General features: G+C 39.9%; 1 protein-coding gene across 2 annotated transcripts; it reads right to left on the bottom strand.

The window, feature by feature from the left end:
• Positions 1-15: 15 nt before the first annotated feature.
• LOC145786097 (DEP domain-containing protein 7-like) lies at positions 16-10,550 on the bottom strand. 2 transcript variants are annotated; one of them, XM_082597743.1, is made up of 13 exons: positions 10,438-10,550; positions 9,184-9,297; positions 6,643-7,241; positions 6,152-6,264; positions 5,581-6,069; positions 5,005-5,078; positions 4,788-4,898; positions 4,097-4,163; positions 3,882-3,990; positions 3,661-3,757; positions 3,319-3,461; positions 2,837-3,056; positions 16-2,246 (listed from the first exon to the last, which is right to left on the bottom strand). In XM_082597743.1, the coding sequence occupies exons 1-13, from the start codon at positions 10,469-10,471 to the stop codon at positions 1,966-1,968; spliced, it is 2,451 nt and encodes an 816-aa protein (XP_082453869.1). In that variant the 5' UTR covers positions 10,472-10,550; the 3' UTR covers positions 16-1,965. The 2 variants fall into 2 exon arrangements, with proteins under 2 accessions (XP_082453869.1, XP_082453870.1); XM_082597744.1 differs by lacking the exon at positions 5,581-6,069.
• Positions 10,551-18,184: the final 7,634 nt, after the last annotated feature.

Below are 18,184 nucleotides of genomic sequence, written 5' to 3' on the forward strand. Positions count from 1 at the left end.
ACAAAAAAATTGGCAGAAATATTCGACGAAGCAGTGATGAGTAACCGCAATGCAGCGAGCTTGTTATAATTTCTTGCTTGCAATCGCCATTAACTTGGTTGGTCTGAAGACTTTCAATTTGTGTAACATAAAGAGATGGGAAACCACCGGTCACGAAATGACAAATACTTGTTCACTCAAAGGTTACAATATCGACGACGTAGGTAAACGCATAATTTCATTGGAAACACTGTTTGGAGAAATCACAGGAAATATAACTATGACGTCACACTGGATGAGTTTACAAGTCAAAGGATGGAGGGGAAGGAGGTCAACTGTTCCAGCGGGGGTGTTGGGCACCTCAGAGGATCTAATCATCTTTCTGTTTCGCTTGGTCATGATTCAACGATCACACCTCTCCATGGACTTGCTCAGGTGTCTCACCGTCATGACTTCCAATCAATGACGAAATCATTTGATTCAATGACGTGAGAACTGACGTCTCGAGATATGACGGCACAAAATCAGGGATGGAGGAACCACGAGGTCCTGTGCTCACCTACTTTATTTTCTGGGTGGGCCTGGCCCAGGCCCACCCACTTTTGAAAGCTAAATTTCTTTGAAAAGGTAGCGAAAACGGCAAATTAGAGAAGGAGTTCCAAAAAAGCTCTTCACTCATTTGATACACCTTAGTTTGATTGCACAGGCCAACAAAAAAATTTTGGCACAAAAGGTGAGTCATTTTAGAGTTTTTCAGGGCCCCTGATTCCAAAAATGAACTTGGTTTTTTCGAAACTAATAATTTGAAGAACATACCTTTGTATTCTGTAATTATATAAATGGCTTTCGTATACCTTGATGGGTGTTGTTCAGTATAGTAGGCCTGCCATCATAATGCGTTTGTTCATCGATGGCTAAGCAAAACAATGTAGGCCTATGCAATGGATTTTGTTTGTACTTAGTAGCTTAGTTAGTAAGTCTGATACTGTTGAAGTCAACAAATATATTAACGCAAAGCACAAGTTATATATTCTACATCTTGTATCCTAAGGCTTGCTTCACGTCGTATTTTGATTGTTACTTGGCCAGTAAACGTTAAATAGCCGTTTGTTTGGGTTGTAGCCCAATCAACGCGATTGGTTCCAAGTAGCGTTTATACAACTCAGAAATGTGCCTGGGATTACTTTCAGTTTTGTCTATGTAATAAACGCCACGACGTTAAATCTATAAAGGCTCAAATTGCAAAAACGATGTTTTTGCTGTAGGCTATCTCAAAAACTAGAACCAATTCGAAAAAAACAAGTGCATTTTCGGAATCAGAGGCCTCAAAGTACCCTAAAAACACTCGCATACCGTGCCTTTCAAAAAAAATTTTTTATTGGCCTGTGTCATCTTTGATAGTTCAGTGACTTTTCTGTTGAGGCCACTGTTGATGAGCAGCACGTGTGGGTGTGGTTGCGTGTGATTGGTGGAGTAATCTATAAATCAATCTTATTGTTCTCTAATGTTAAAACAATGATATCATTACATATTATGCAGTGCATGCACGTAGGCCTACTGTATAATGCTGCAGATTATTTCTCCCAGGTTGGTATTATAACTGTGTGTGTATATTGCCTTTTTATTTGTGTGTACATCGCCATATTTTGTACAGCGCTATAGAGCAATTTAACAATTTTGTAATTTGTTTGGCCAAATCGTACCCAAAATCGGAAATTTTTTGCTGGTTGGCACAAAAGACAATCATGAAAACACAATGTATAAACGATTTCAAGTATTAGGAATGCAGCAATGTTAGGGGGTCTGGGGGGCTTCGCCCCCCAGAAGTTTGATTAACTTTGATTGCTACGTCTTTGGGCCCACCTACTTTTAAAATGGTTCCGCCATCCCTGCACAAAATTACAACTCGAAAATTGCACATGAAGTGAAGGGCGGAGATTCACCGGGATAAAATCACCCACAATGCACCAGGACAAGATAGTGACGTCACACATACACTTGCTTGCGGGGTTTGTTTCTTCTCCGGGAAAGTGTGTCAGAGCTGGGGGTGACTGGTGGGGGGTTGTGGGAAGGTTTGAGGGGGCGGAGGGTGGAGTAGACTGAATGGTGACTTGATTGCAGCTTCTTGAGGAAATCCTTCTTCTTCCTCTGGGACAAATTGTCATCAGTGAGCACGTATCGCGCGAGATCCGAGAGCTCCGTTTGCGTCGCCGCTGCCGCCTCGCTGGTGTAGTCCTCACCACTGACAGGCTGGCTGAAAAGCGAATCTGAAAGAATCGAAATTGTGATGCCATATTGCTGGAGTGGAGACATCTGATTGCTCCACGTCGCATGACGTGTCACTATTGAAGGAATTTATTTAAATATTTCACTTAATTTTTAATTTGTACTTGGGAATGAACATTCTCTCAACTTCATCGGGCAACACAACACTCACAGATTATTAAATGTAAAATCTGCTGCAGCTTATGGAAGTTGAAAACCGAGAACACGATTTCACAAAATCATACAATTCGTGTCACGAGTCCAACATTATGAGTTTCATAACTTCACCGAGCGAATAACTTAATGGCCAAGTCAAATTTGAGCCTCAAAATGTGTTAAGTGTTTTAATTAATTTAATACAATAAAGATAAATTGCAAGTCATAATTAAGCAATTATGATCTCATTGGCAAACCGCACAACAGCCGAGATGGCACGTTCGATATCAATCGATTGCTTTGTGGATTTTATACGAATGGTTCTGAATCTTCTCCGTAATTACAAGATTTTGAGAAGAGTAATTCCGGGATAGCAATCAATGAACTTCATTGTCAACGTAATAAACAACCGCCCCCGGGGGGAGTCCCCACTCACTTGGTATCATTGAGGGGCTCTCGACCTTTCCAGTCTCCACTAGATGACGTTTCCTGTCCACGGCTGTCAACACGCAATGAGGTAGGGTGAACGCTTGACGGCGCTGTTCGATGGTGAGCCGAAGCAGAGAGGCCAAACCGAATGTGACGTCACGATGCTTCTCAGAGTTGGGGAAGACGACGGGGGAGAAGGTCCGGAGCACGAGGGTGGAGTTGGTCATCTGTGGATGGAACAAAATGATGACATCACGCCAGCAACATAGCGTCATAACAAGCGATCGATCACGACCAGAAAGCGCGTTGTTTCCTGCAGCGACTTGTGGAATGTGGAGTCTAAAAATAAACCCGGGCCCGATGGAGCGATGTCACGCTGGAAACAAATCCGCATTCTGATCCTATTGTGACGTTGTAATAAAATTGACAACGTTCAACGTGACATGATGATGAAGTCATTTGGGCTAACATATCGCGACCGTCACTTACCCTTGGCGCGAGCGTGACGTCGTCGCTACTGATGACGTGATGGAGGAAGTCGACCAGATGACGTAGTTGCAGCAAGACGTCACCTGGGAGAAGATGAAGGAAGAGTTGCAGAGCTTGGAGGGAATTCGAGGCAGGTTTCGTATCTGAGAATATTGAACAACATTGAAGCATGGGCCGCACCTGAGGAAGAGTTCTGGGGCGAGGCCGCACTCAGCCGCGGACACATAAGGGACGAAATATTTTAAAATAAAATGAACAAGAGATGGAAACACGAGTTGGCATCGCGACTTCATTCTGACACATCACTGGAAACGTATTTATTGAAATGTCTATGGCACCTACCCAGTGTCCGCACGAGGGCGTTGATGATATCGGAGAAGCCCACGTCGATCAAGGGCCGGGAGAGCGACTTATAGTGGTCAGATATGGCAAAGTACAACTGGAACAAAATATCGGAATTAACTTCTCAACTTCCTTGAATGACGACGAATCAAGGTACTACTGTGCAGCCTTGCGCAGTTTACTTCTGCGCAGCAATAATCTGCTCAAGAGAATGAGTTTACCTTAATCTTCTTCATGTGGGCGCTCTCTTTGGCATGCCTCCGTAGGATCTCGTAACCATCCGGGAGATGATGGAGAAGGGCAAGAGCGGATGAGATCCACGGATCGGAGCTACAAATGATGACAATGGAGTGACGCAACCATCATGAATGAAACGCAAACAATGAAAGCCACAATGTCGACGCGGTAACAGACAACCAGCTGTACAACAACGCACCTTTTATATGACGTCACCACTTCGCTGTAATTCACGTGATGCGATGATGACGTCACGGTGGAGGCACCTGAAGCAAAGATTTCAAACGTCACCAAAAGACTACGTCACGACAGCAAACTTCAGAACCAAGGATCCACAACGGACTCAAATTTTGTTAAAAATGAAGCAAAAACAAACATGAAATCGAATTTTCACAAGTAGTTAACATCTAATCTACGCAAACTGGATCTGTCACTACCTCCTAGTCGGAGGTTGTATCTAAATATTCCATAACAACGCCAGGAAGAAACGGATAGCCACTTAAACAGCACAATTCCAAAGAACACACTGTGGTTTCGGCAACTTGGTCCCTAAAATCTACCGGGCCCTGATCCAAAAGTATCTCCGGGACCCCCTGTCATTGCTACTGGTTTTATGCAAATAAGGTCAAACTTAGCATTCCGGCTATTTCCTTGCACATACCAAAACTGTTCCGTTTTGCAACACTAAAGTATTAGCAAAATATCAGCAATTGGCATCGGTAAAAATATTAGTACCGGCACATCCCTAGTTACTCAAAATTCCTTTTTGTTAACGGCGGACTTTGGGACTTTTTGACTTTGCGGACGTTGCCGTGAATTTTAAGGGCTGCTAATGGACTTCTGCGTCTTGTGACGTTTCAACTTTCACTGCGATAAATTGTTAGCCTTACCTAGCGGCTTCTTCTCGCAGGGGGGAGACGTGACGAGTCCTTCAACAAAAGGGATGTCGAGGATCTGGAGGAGTCGGACCCTGATGCACTCCCTCTGGATGTGAGATAGCTCTGAGGATGCAAGACAGATGTTAGCGACACAGGAACAGACGAGGGAATCCATCCAAGATGCAGCAAAGACTCGGAGCAGAACACAACTTCAAAAAATCAGCAATACCTTGTGGGGAGAGTTTACGTTCGGATCTGGAAGAGGAGCTGTGGCCGGCATCCAGATCTTTCGCTTCCGATTTCCTGGAAAACATTGCTTTGTCAGAAAACAGTTGTGGGGGCGACAAGTAGGACAAAATGTTTGTGACGTAACAGAGGACAGGGCACATGCAAAACCAAAGAAACCTTAAAATAAACGGAATGGCCCGTTTCGGTAAGTCCGAATCGGTGAGTCCGATCCCTTAACGAGGGATTTTTTCAATTTTTTTTTTTAATTATCGGGTACCGTAGCCCAATTTTATCATTGCCGTTTTAGGGTTCGGGGTTAGGATTAGGGGTTAGAGGTTAGGAACTCACCGAATCAGACTCACCGAATCGGACTCACCGAATAGTAGCACACCCTAAAATAAAAGCCACAAGCAGCGACCGAATGGCAACGCCGGATATAAATCAAGAAGTGACGTAATCGTGCAAACAAAAGAAAACCAGGGCAGGTGGTCATTTGGATGTGACGTCATAATAGTATCACACAGAACGTCAATCCAGCGATGTCATACGCCAAAATATAAAACAAAAACTGACCAACCTGAGGGAACGGCGAGTCACAGACGCACGATGGGCCAGGTTAGAGTATGTAGGAAGGGGGCGCGGGGGACGGCATAAACGGGGTGTTTCGTTGACTGGGGTTTTTCTTGATATTTTAAAAGGACTTTCGTAAACACCTCTGAATCTTTGACCTCTCTTGGTTGCTGAAGCAGTTTTATAAGGTGAAAGGTCATCAGACGACGGATGGTTTGTTGGTGACGCAAACTTGACGTCCTTGTTGACGTCATAGACTCGCGTGCGTTGCATCATCTTGTTCACGAGGAAAGGTGATGAGACCATGCGGCGCAAACTCCGACGTGGTTTTGAAGATTCTGTCTTCATTGGAACGCTCTTCCTCATCGCGTCAAAGCGGCGGAAGGATGGTGGTGGTGAATCATTATTGATCCTTCCATCCAGCGAAGAGCCACGAGGAGCAGGTCCAGGATCGATTCTGCCCATGGTGAGCAGTTGGGTCGGTTCGTTGTTAGAACTGAAAGATGACAGTGATGTCATGCGTGTGTTGTGCCATGCGAGCAATCCATGCAAGTCTAAGCCATGAAGAGCATCCTTACCTAGAAGACCTCTTCCTAAATGACAAGCGTTGACTGAACCTCCGGGACACGGAGCTACCAGATTGAGAAGACTTCTTTTCTTTCTCATCAGCTGACTCGAAGTCCGAGGATGACTGTGCAAATATTTAACATTGTCATTGTTTAGTTTCTATAATGAAACAGACTCGCGATTCATGAAAGGCAGATGACTGATGCCGAATGTCAAACAGTTAATTATAAGATTGTGATACCAGCACACAGCTACAAATGTATTAATGGAAGGGATACTTCTCTAGTGCTCTTATTCGATATTCAGCTAGCCATTAGGATGATTCAGAAACAAAATTCTACAGTCAAGATGTGATAAAATACACCGAAGATTTAACAGGCTCTTCAAGTGAATTTTTAAAAAATATATCAGACACAAAGAAGTTGCTACAGCCAGGTATTTCAACCAAGACTACAAATAAAACGACGTTTTAGTTTGGTAGAAAAAGTTTTCAGCAACATACCGAAGCAGAGGAGCTTTTGTGCAGATTGGTATCGGACGATGAACGAGTGACCATCCCAGCAAAACTTGATGTTCGCTTCAATTTTCGACTTCCCCTTGTGTCAGTCCCATCGTCTTCACTTTTGGCATGAATCATGGAATTTCGCAAAGTTTGCTTAAGCGATTGTCCCTTCAGTTTTCCAAATGAAGGAAATCGTGAACGGTTTTCCGATTTATTTCTCAATGGAACCAAAAGATTTTTCGTTCTTTGAAGTGTGGAGGAATTTTTCAGCTTTGCTTGCTCATCGTTTGAAATGGAGATATGTCCCAAACTATTGCGCAATTCTCCATCTATCTCCCGCAAGACCGTCCTTCCTCTCAATAAAGTTGGATTTAAATCTTCTTTATTCAATCTGTCCGCAAAAAAATAAAGCGACGTTGGGGAGTCGTCGAACCTTACCACCTTCACATCAGAAGCACTTGCAGCCCCCTCTATGATTCCCATGTCCAGGAATGACTGACACAATCGCACAATATTCTCACGAGCAATTGTTAGTGAATTGGAAAACAATTCCGGATTGGATTGAACAAAAGTATGTAGAATATCGACAGCATGGCAGCCTAAAACACAAAAATGATAAAGCACCATTTCATGTTATTCAGTTTGATCCTATCAATTAAAACTAACATGCTTACAATGGGTCAAGATCGGGCTCAATAATAGAAGAAACAGATCAAGCAACTATGGTTTTACCCTCAGCTCGAAAAGATGAGCTAAGAATGGTTAAAAACGTTTTTTTAGTCGTCGTTTTTGTTACGTTTTTTTTTTACTATGTCCAATCATTTCATACATTTTTTAAGTAACAACTGTTTTCATTTATCATAACAAAGAACCGCAAAAAAAGTGTTGAGATATAGCTTCTGAAATATACCACTTTTGATTAAGTTATGTAAGTCAGAAGTGTTTTCAAATGCTAAGCAAGTGGTTCCAATGTGCCACTCAACTTTCAGTGTGGTACTACCAATGATAACCATAAACAGACATAACTTAGCAACAACACTACATTTAACATTATAAAAACAAAAAACATTATCTACTGTTTTCGAATAGTCATACAGCACTTCTCAAGTCTCCAAGAAAAATATATTATATTTTTTTAAAGAAATACTAAAGAATCATACACTATCACAGCAAAAATATGGTTAAATCTAAAATATTATACTTGACCCGTTGTGCTGTGTAATTTTTCAGTTATTATTTTGTGTAAGCTAGCAAGTTTCTTAAATGTTTAAATTTGACCATATTTTTGCTGTGATACTGTATGGTTCTTTAGTATTTCTTTTTAAAGAATATACTTTTCTTATAAGCTTGGAAAGGGCTGCATGACTCGGAATGGCCCGTTTCAATGAGTCCGATTCCCTATTCGGTGATTTTTTTAATTTTTTTTTAATTATTGGGTACCGTTGCCTAATTATCATTGCCGTTTAAGGGTTAGGGGTCAGGAACTCACCGAATCGGACTCACCGAATAGTAGCAGACCCGTATGACTAGCCGAAAACAGTAGCTTATCGTTTTTTGTTTCCATAATGAGTTTTGTCTGTTTATGGTTTAAAAAAGTTACCTCTACCTAAATTGTATAAGTGTATTACCAATGATAAGGATGAGGAATGTTTGGATGATAAATCCTGAAAAATAGTCCCAGTCAGTCAACCTGCTTTGCTACTTGTCTCTATTCCTTTCACTTTTTTTGTCATTTACATTATTCATTTCTTTCATTGCATATAACCTGCTGTGATGACTGAATCTCCTCAAATTTTTATTTTCATTTTTTTTCCAAAAAAACATGTTTTTTTAAATAACGAGCTTAAAAAAACGACTCACATCTCTACGCTGAGCAACACACTTCAAGGAGAGTTATCCATCCTGTAGCACTCAGTTGACATAATAATATACTGGCAACAATTTGTGTAAAAGTTTACATCTTGCTGACCACGGATGTTGGCCAAACCCATTACAAGTGAGTAAACCTGTCACAGTTAAGCTTTCACAACCACAATATTTCTTCATGATAAAAACTCCGGCAATCAACTCATGCACTTGCTAGTCTTGCAGTTTCTTGGAATCTGGGTTTTTTTCAGTCATTTATCGTCATTGACCGATTTTTTAGCAAAATGTCCAAAAAAAATATATAGTCAATTCGGTCAAAATGTCCAAAAAGAACAACGTTTCTCAGCGAAACTTAATGTTGTGGCTAGTCAGGAAGTGCAAATTTTGGTTTGTATCAGCTACTTGAATGGAAAGGTTTTCATCAGAACAATTGACTGAAATAAATAAAAAATGACCAAATTTTTTCAAGTCATTTCGGACAAATGACCGAAAAGCCGCCATTAGCTGTCATTTTTGTACATTGTGCGTGTAAATGATCGTGTTTTTATGATACTAGTGTTTTTTTTGTGAATCTAGTGTTTTTTTCAGTCAAATCTAGTACTTTTCCATGACAAGAGAGTGGCAACATTGCTCAAAACGCTTTATATAAGAACAAAATGTGAACTGCATGCCCACCTGCAAAGCATTCATCATAACATTTTTTAGAATTCTTTCGTCTTTTTACATTGACATTTTCTTGCATGTGATGTACAAGTATATTCCAAATTCGAGTTGCTTTAAATTGTCCATCTAAAAACATAAATTAGTTTTTAATTTACTTAAAATCAATGCATTATCATTGTATCATCAAAGTATGTAATATTGAAGATGGGTTCCATAGTACAATACATAAGAAACCAACATGTCACTCTCTCATTCAACTTTTCCAAATTACGCTCGCTGCCATAAGGAAACCACAGCAGGGTTCCAGACAAAGATATTTCTAACAGATGCCTAGGGAAGTCCTCAAGTCGTCCGTGTTCGCCTCAATTGGTTAGCACGTGACTTTGTGAACAAAGAAGCTTTAAGATCAAGCGACGTAGGTTCAACTCTCGGGGTGTGCACTTGAGCAATGCACGTTAAGAACTGCTCTCCATGCAGCGGCATCTAATGGATGGAATAATTCCCCGGCAACAACAATTCAACTATCGAAAAACTTCAATCTGTCAATCTCAGTGACCGGCCTGCGTCAGTGATTCAAAACCTCTACAAGACATATGTGAAACAGCCAAACATTAAGCTCTGAAAGAAGCTTTACCAGTCTGAGAATAGGCTATTAAAAAGCCAAACAGCCTACTGATTGAAGAGCCACCAGAAAAGAAGACAGTTTGAAAACTATCACCAATGCAAGTAATGAATGACCATAAATTGCAAAAACAATAAAGGTGTCGTTTAGACATCCACAGTAGGCCAATTGCTGTGTTCATGCCTTATATTAACTATAACAACTGTTATTCTACACTTACGTAAATTTTCAGCCTTAGTGTAAGCTGGAATTGTTATTATTATTGCAATAGTTTGTTGTGTCTTTACTCCATAGCAGTCCAAATTGGCAAACAGTAGCAGTTAGCCAAATTCTTATCAATAATGTTATAAATCAGTTCACATTATAACAATAATATAAAAATTACTCTTCTACAAAATGTTTTCTATTTTTAAACAAATTCATATATTAACAGCCATTAAATAACCCATGCCAAGAAGGGGATGATTAGCAAAAACCCTACTGGTATGTCAATAATATCAATAAAAAACTATAATTTTATACATAAGATAAATTGAGAGAACTGGTAGCTAATAATAGAGTAGTGGACCATTCCAACAGTAATCGCAATCAATACTAAATCTTCAAAAAAAAAATATTCTGCAATGTTTTAAAATCAAACTCACTTCCAGCAGCAGAGCAGCTTCCACTTGACGCCATTTTCAAGCCAACAACCAACTTCGGAATCAGATTTCAAACTTGCCAGACAAACAATTGACTTATTTTCACAACAGTTGGTGGAGTTAGTCTTAATTTTTAGAAAGAACTCGTTGGTTACACAAAGGTAATTTTGATAAAGTTTCTCTTTGTGTCGATGTCGAATCAATCATATCATTCTAAAATTAATTGTGATCACAAATGAATAAAGCAAGATTAGTATTCAAATGAAAAATAGTTGCAAATACCACGACACACAGGTAAAACTGATGATTGTTAAAAATTTGAATAGGCTACTATGGACTTTGTGTTTGATGCAAATAATCAATAATAATAAAAGCAATAATTTTTACTAGCAGAAGGGAATACAAAAAAATAGCTGATGTAGTTCTGTCATTCCTAGATTTATGAATTTGAGATCTACACTCAAAGTTTATAATTTACATCATTGAAAAGCATTGTTTACACTTTGCACGTGACAACGGATACAAAGCCGACGACAAACTTTTGAACAATTTTCATGGCAAATAAGACATCCAAACTGTCTCTTGGCCAACCGGACCACCTCAGCCTAATTTAACCCTGAGGTTTCGTAGGGACTACGTTACGTATTAGTTGTTGTTGTTTTTTATCGCAGTTGGGTAAAAAATATTTTCACGTTTTACCAATTTGACTGACGAAACACTCGCCCCTATATAGCTGGTACCCGGTCATTTGGTCGACAGACATTTGGTCGACAAGACGTTTGGTTGACAGGACATTTGGTCGACAGACATTTGGTCGACAGGACGTTAGGTCAACAGAACGATTCATTTTAGGGTTAGTTAACTAACCTTAAGCCTAACCCTAACCTAGCCCTAACTCGAACCCTAACCCTGACCCTAACCTAACTTAACTTAACCCTAACCGAAATGTCCTGTCGACCAAGCGTCTTGTCGACCAAATGACTGTCGACCAAATGTCTGTCGACCAAACGACCGGCTACGATATAGCCTAGCTTAGGCCTATAGGTTACACTTAGAAGAGGTGAATGCAATGTAAACCTAAGTTATGAGAAATGAGCGACTTGAGAGCGATGCGATGGGACACATAACAAAATTCTCCCCATCAGCGTTAGCAGAAAATCAAGGCGGTATTTTGGATCTGCGATAATTTCAGGGTCACGAAAACTTTCCAAAAGGCCTTCAAAGTGAAAAAAACGTTCCATAGATGTTTGTAGGTTATAATGCATTTTCAGCGGCGTCTGCGGGTGCTGGAATGTCATTTAGTACCGGGCTCGAATTAGCTTTCAAACAATTCTGCTTCTCCAGGTTTGTATTTGTCAGGAATTTGTTTTTACAAGGCTATTAAAATTGCTGACAGGTTGTTGTAGCAGCTCTTAGCAGCTACCAGAACTGTCATTGCAGAAAATACAAAGAAAAGCAAATGAGCGAGCCTAAAGACAGTGACTAATTTCAGGAAATGCATAATACCTTTTAAACATTTGGCAAATAGTGTATTCGCTTTCTGGAAATACAGTAGCTTGTTTTTATTATTGATTGTTTAATTTTTATTTTTACTTTGCCCCGCAACTCAAGAATTGGCGTTGAAGTAAAGCCAGAAGCTTTGCAAAACTTTTGCTAGATTTAAAAATTGCAAACAACTCAAGCTATTCTTACTTTTAGTATGAGCGCAAATTAGATCCTAGGTTAAAAATAAATCGTTTTCTTTCTCTCTCTCTCACTCTCTTGCAACGTTTTAAAAATTCAAATGAATTATTTTTAATTTTTTTTACTCTCTTGCTTTGTCTGACGCAGAACAAATGAAACGTTCACGCAGTTTTTAATCGTAGGCAACTAAAATATTTATTGTGTTTAAAAGAACACAAAAAATGCATTATTAATGGAAGAATATTTCTTCCAGAAAAGTTTTAAACCGTGGAAATTCAATATAAGCAATTAACGATTCACCGTGAATGAGACAAAAATATCCCGAAGCTATTTTTCAAATATTTTTCCATTTAAAATCGTTTTAAATTTCATTGATAATAGTATTTAAAAATATTTCTTTGTATGTTAAGATGCAAAACTGCAGATTTTGCGCACCACGCACTCACAGTGAATTGCTTTTATGTAGATTCCCCTGTCTTTAACGAAACACGAAATCGATTGCGTCTACAATCGTGTCATCTCGTTTGTGAAAACAACTGGTTAGAGAAGTGCCAAGAAAGATATGAAGTAACGAGATGGTGTTTTAACTGTTTTTTAAAGACTGCTCTCGTTTAACGCATCAATAATTGCACTTAACTTACATCAATTAGACTACATCGAAGTACAGTCGGGCACGGCCATCAACAATTAGCTTTGTGGCGACCTGCAGCGTTGACAGTGGAGGTCCAGGAAAGGCACTTTTGGATCCGGAATGATTTTAGGGCCCGGGAACGAAGAAACCACCGCGTATTCTTTGGATATATCGCGTTTTTCTAAAAAGTGTCTTAATTTAGGGCCCAAAGGTTTCATTGCTACCGGCCTAAATTATTCTCTCAACTGGCCTGGTGGCGACCGCTCTCACTTGGAGTTTTCCACCAATTTTGATCTTGGACAAAAAACGTAAAAATATCTTTGCTCGTTGGTAATCAGTAAGTTTGTCAATTCAAATCTTGAAAGGACTTCCGCGTGGTGTCTTGTAAACGATGCGCAAAAAGTTAACCTCTTTGTAATCTGGCAACACTTCATTAAGAGGTCACAGAAACGGTTCATCAACTGCAGGTTATCTTATTCTTGTTTTATTGCGCGGTTCATCTCGATAAAGTTAATTAAAATTTAATGAACTTTCACTAATGACAAAGCGTCAGACCTCTGCCTCCATTTCAACTCTATCAAGAATTACAATGCTGGCTCGCTGATGATTCTTCTGAGGTCGGTTGCTTCCGGTGCACCGCTACGGCTGACTGATTTTGTCAACAAACAATCCGCTTTCCTATCGGTAGCGCCCAACCGTGCGATGAATTTCCATCAAGTCGCTTTTCACTTTATAAACTGAAACATTTTTGTCAAGCAAGGGGGCAAGCCGAGGGATTCTTGTCCTTTTTGTCAGCCTAGCTCAAGGGCCCTCAAATCATTTCTTGCCGCAGACTATTTTTTGGTTTTGAATGCAGCGTGACAATCAACATAAATTCTTTCTGTCAACACTTCGCTATGAGATCATAATAATGAATAATATCTTAGTTAGGCTACAACTTTTAAACAGCGATCGGAAACTTCACTCTGTCAATGTCGATGATCGAACCTGCATAAGTGGTTCAAAGTATCTACAAGTGTGCGAAACTGTCAGGAATATGTTTCAGAAATGGTTTCTGTCTAAAAACAAAGATTCTATCAATCAATCTTCGGTTTTTCAACTGCTCCCTTCATAACTTCGTTTCTTTTGCAGACGATCTAATCTTTGCAATCATATTTTTTTTTTTAAATAAATAGTTAGTCTCGGTATTTGTGAAAAACACTCAGTTTTAACATTATTTTGCTCATACAAACGTCAAACTAAGACTCAAAAAGCTGAAAATCTAACTCTACATGTTCTGAAATTAAATATCTTGACCAGAATTCGAGCATAGCCACTTGCTCTTCGAGAGCAACAACATATCGAAAGTTGATTTCAAGCAAAGAAACTATTTGAAAATCTCCACAGACTAAATTTTCAAATGATTTTGCGACAGTTTCGGGCTCAATTTTACGTGGAACATTTTTTCTATCACTTTTCGAGGCACGCTTGTGCCGCTTTCTGAAAATTTGTCTTATTTCGTTGCATCTCTGACACGATGGTTATCAAGAATGTGTTCCTGCTCAGAAATATCTTTCCGCGCTTTGTCTTGAAGGCGGCTGGGCAACAAACGTTTTGTGACGTCGTTCGCTTTGAGCTGCCAAACCCTCTCGAGAAACATTTTCAAGTTGCGTCATTCTATTCAATGTGACGCTGCTTCGCGATTGCGTCTTAAACCAAAGTAACGTTTTGACTGAAACCCTGAAATTGTTGGAATGAGAGAAACACAATCAGAATTGTGACGTTGGACGCGATGAAGAAATTTACGTCGACTTTCCACTGAAGCTTGAACCCAACAGGTCCTTGCATGGTCTGGCCAGGTGGTTTTGTAAATACGAAGCGCAAGGCTAATCGGCAATCTTGATTTCCACAAAATGATATAAAGATAACAGGCCGTAAGGTGGCCTAATATCTCCCTAAGAACATTGGTCTACATTACATGGTCTACCACAGGAAATGCAGCTCCACTTTTCCGAGCACACTAGAAGGACGAGTAGCCAATTTTACGCCTCCCTGCAAGCTTGTTTCTACAAAAAAAATGAAGTTACGTTACAACCAACTTCACTCTTCTCATATGATCCATAAAAACCAGGCTACATTATTTTGCAAATCAGAAATAACGCGTAACCCTTCTAGTGTTGCGGATAAGCCAATTGCGGATGTAGTTTCGCATCTCTATAATCATCTGATATGATTCATCAGTGGATACCACACGTTAACTTACTGACGGTTGACCTAACCCATGGCCACCTGGAGATGTGGCCTGATTTGTCACATTTTGCAGATTTTGATTACAGCTACTGCTAGTGCTTGACTGACATTTTTTGAGATGTTTTTGCTTTTTGCGGTTTCCTAATGACAAAAAACTTTTTTGTTGCCTTGGGGAAGCAGTAGCAAATGAGAAAAAGTAAGTTGAAAAACGCAAAATCAGACTGTTATTGAAAATTAACAGTCTGACTAAAATCTACAAAATCAAATTTTCTTTGTTTTTCAACATGTGAGGATGTTAAAACCAATTGTGTCATCTGGGGAAAAGAATAAAGAAAGCGTAAAAATCTAATTTTTAGAAAAAATTATTTAAACGTTCGCCCAAAGTTAGAAAAACTTGGAAATTTCTGCAAAATGTGACAAATCAGGCCGTATCTTTAGGTGGCCATGCCTAACCACACAAGAGATTTCCAGTGAGACGGTTGGTGTTTCTCTATACAAAGCAAGTTACTCATTACTGGTTTTTATCTTTTCAGTTTGAGGATTTGTTCCGACCTCTGCTCTGACCACAACTGAGCAATTGTTTTTGACTCGTAAGCATTAACCAGCTTGGACAGCTCGAGCTTGATATTCAGTTTTTAAAGATTCTAAGACTGTCCTGCAACTCTGAATATCTTCATTAACCCCTGGAAGGGCTGCCAATTCAAACAATAAAAGTCTTGCAACAGCGCATGCAAAAGAAGCAAATTAACAATAAAAGTTCAAATCTGAACATGAACCGACGGAATAGCCGCAAATTTAGGAGATAAACAATTAAACAGTTTGTCTTCTAGAGCAAACAAATGAATTCTCACTCACGCTTTTTCTGTAGCCTATTTCTCGACAATCGAACCTCCACTGGTGCAAACTGTTCTCGCAATGATGAAATCAACAAAAATAGCTTCGATTCAACTAGCGCCAAATATGACAGTGGCTCGTGTGCTATTATTACAAAATAACGTTATAAAGGCTAATGACGTTGTAATAGACAATGGCGTTCTTTCACACAATGGATACTTATAGAACATCCAAGAATCATGTCCGGAAGTTTATTTTCAATAATCAATTCTAGCCAATTGAACTTTATACGATTCCGTTTATTCATTTAGGAAAAGTGATGAATTATTTAGAAAGCGCTCAATCACCAGGCTGAGAGGAGGCACCAGCCGTGCGTCGACCTCACAAGATCATCAACATGGTCAATGTCTCCCCACCCCAGAGTGGGAGCTGCAGGATTCTAGCCAAAAACATAGCAGAGGGTTTAAAACTCTGATTGGGTTCTAATCATGGCGATCTATACTACTGGCCTTCCCAACGTGGCAACAGCCAAACAATGTGGGGGTCTATTAAATTTTGGCAAATAACAAGTATTAGGCGTAAAAAAGGCGTTTTTGCATGAATTATTACTAAAAACAAATACTTCTGGATTAGAAAACGAATTTTTTAACATACTGAGTGTTGTGAAAGTTGGGTCACTCTTGATTTCGTGTAGGCTACCTTGATTCTGTTGATATCTTGATTCTCATGGTATTCTTAACATGTAGCTATTCTCCTGCTTTCTTGCCACTTATTTAATAATATTTCATCTTAATTACGTTTTGGCACTGTATTTACAACTTTTAGGCTAAAAAACATTACTTGACTAATGAAAATTGCTGATTTCATGTTGTAACACTTATCTCAGTCGGTAAATTGAAACTTCGTATAGGCCCCCACATTATTTGGCTGTTGCCACGCTGGGATGGCCAGTAGTATAGATCGCCATGGTTCTAATAAATGAAAGACCATCAGATCCTGCTTGGTGGAACGGGTCGCTACATCATCTGCATGGATTCCCTCATTTCAATTTGGATCGGTCTTCGATGTCATCACTGCCTCTGTCAAAGGCAGCACGAGAGGGCGTGGTCTTCTTCAACAATTTACGTCATAATCAGAACGATTGTTTACGAGCAAACTAAGATGACGTCGAACTGAAACTGTTTTATAAACTAAAATGTTATATTTGTCACGATAACAATTCCCATGTTTTATGTCGTGTTTCAACGCGACATCAGGCCAAACTGCGATCAAAAATATTCAAACTATGGACTACGTCATAATAGTAAAGCCTATAAAACTTTGGTCACTGGAGGTCGTCGTTGGTTGCCAGGTAAGGTAGGCACTTTAACAAGCAGATTTCTAATAAACCACGAACCAATCAGAAGCTACGCTGTTCATGACGCTATCAAGGTTGCGTTTGGGAAGAATGAAGGAAAAACGCAAATTCTAGCTAAATTAAATCATCGCCTTGCCATCGGTTGACTTGGCGCATTGGGTTAGGGCGGTGGTAGTCATTACATTGACGCGGGTTTGATTCCCACCTCTGCTAAAGCTCTTTTTTCTTCTGTAATTACCAAACAAAGTTCAAAGTAATAAATTATTAATGCTCTGACTGAATGCTGAAATGGTCACAATTGGACAGATAACGTATCTGATTGGTTCGTGGTTGGATTGGACAGAAGTCCATGGATTGGATATCTGCATGTTAAAGTGCCTTCCGCCAGGTAAGGACGGGCGGCACACCAGTAGCCGAGGCTAACTCGCAAATCGTGACAATCATTCCTTTTCAATGACGTCACAATAGATTTCTCTTCCTATTTATATCACGCGTGCGTGCTGCTAGCGCCAGCCTGTGACGTCATAGATGGCATCGGAACTCACCAGCTTCATTAGAGGTCGCGATAGATGAAAGTTTGCTACAACCACACGATGACAGCGAAGGCCACAGATACAAGTGTTAAGTTAATTGGTCGCTCTCTCAAGCTGAAGTCCTTGCCACAGCATGAAGTTCTTTTCGATAATTAGTTTAAAATACAATCTCGAAACACGGCAGTTGTTCGACAGAATGGCCTGAAGTTGCCAACGTACTTCACCCGCGCCCCTTCCAGGTGGGCTAGAGCTAGACTATCGTTGTATTGGCAGAAAAAGCCGTAGGTGCTCTGGCCTGCTAAATGTACAAACTGTACCCCATTGTTGGTTTGCATCAACAATGCCGTCACTCCCTGCAACAAACATTTTCGTTACGTCATAACCGAGTATGCCAGGAGCGGATAAGCGGTTTTTGAAGTGAATTTTATCAATTAAAAAGACAAGGGACTTATTTTCGTTTCTTATTTCAATGCAAATTTGTTA

The sequence above is a fragment of the Aplidium turbinatum genome, chromosome 17 (assembly GCF_918807975.1).
Source record: "Aplidium turbinatum chromosome 17, kaAplTurb1.1, whole genome shotgun sequence".
Classification (NCBI taxonomy): Eukaryota; Metazoa; Chordata; class Ascidiacea; order Aplousobranchia; family Polyclinidae; genus Aplidium; species Aplidium turbinatum.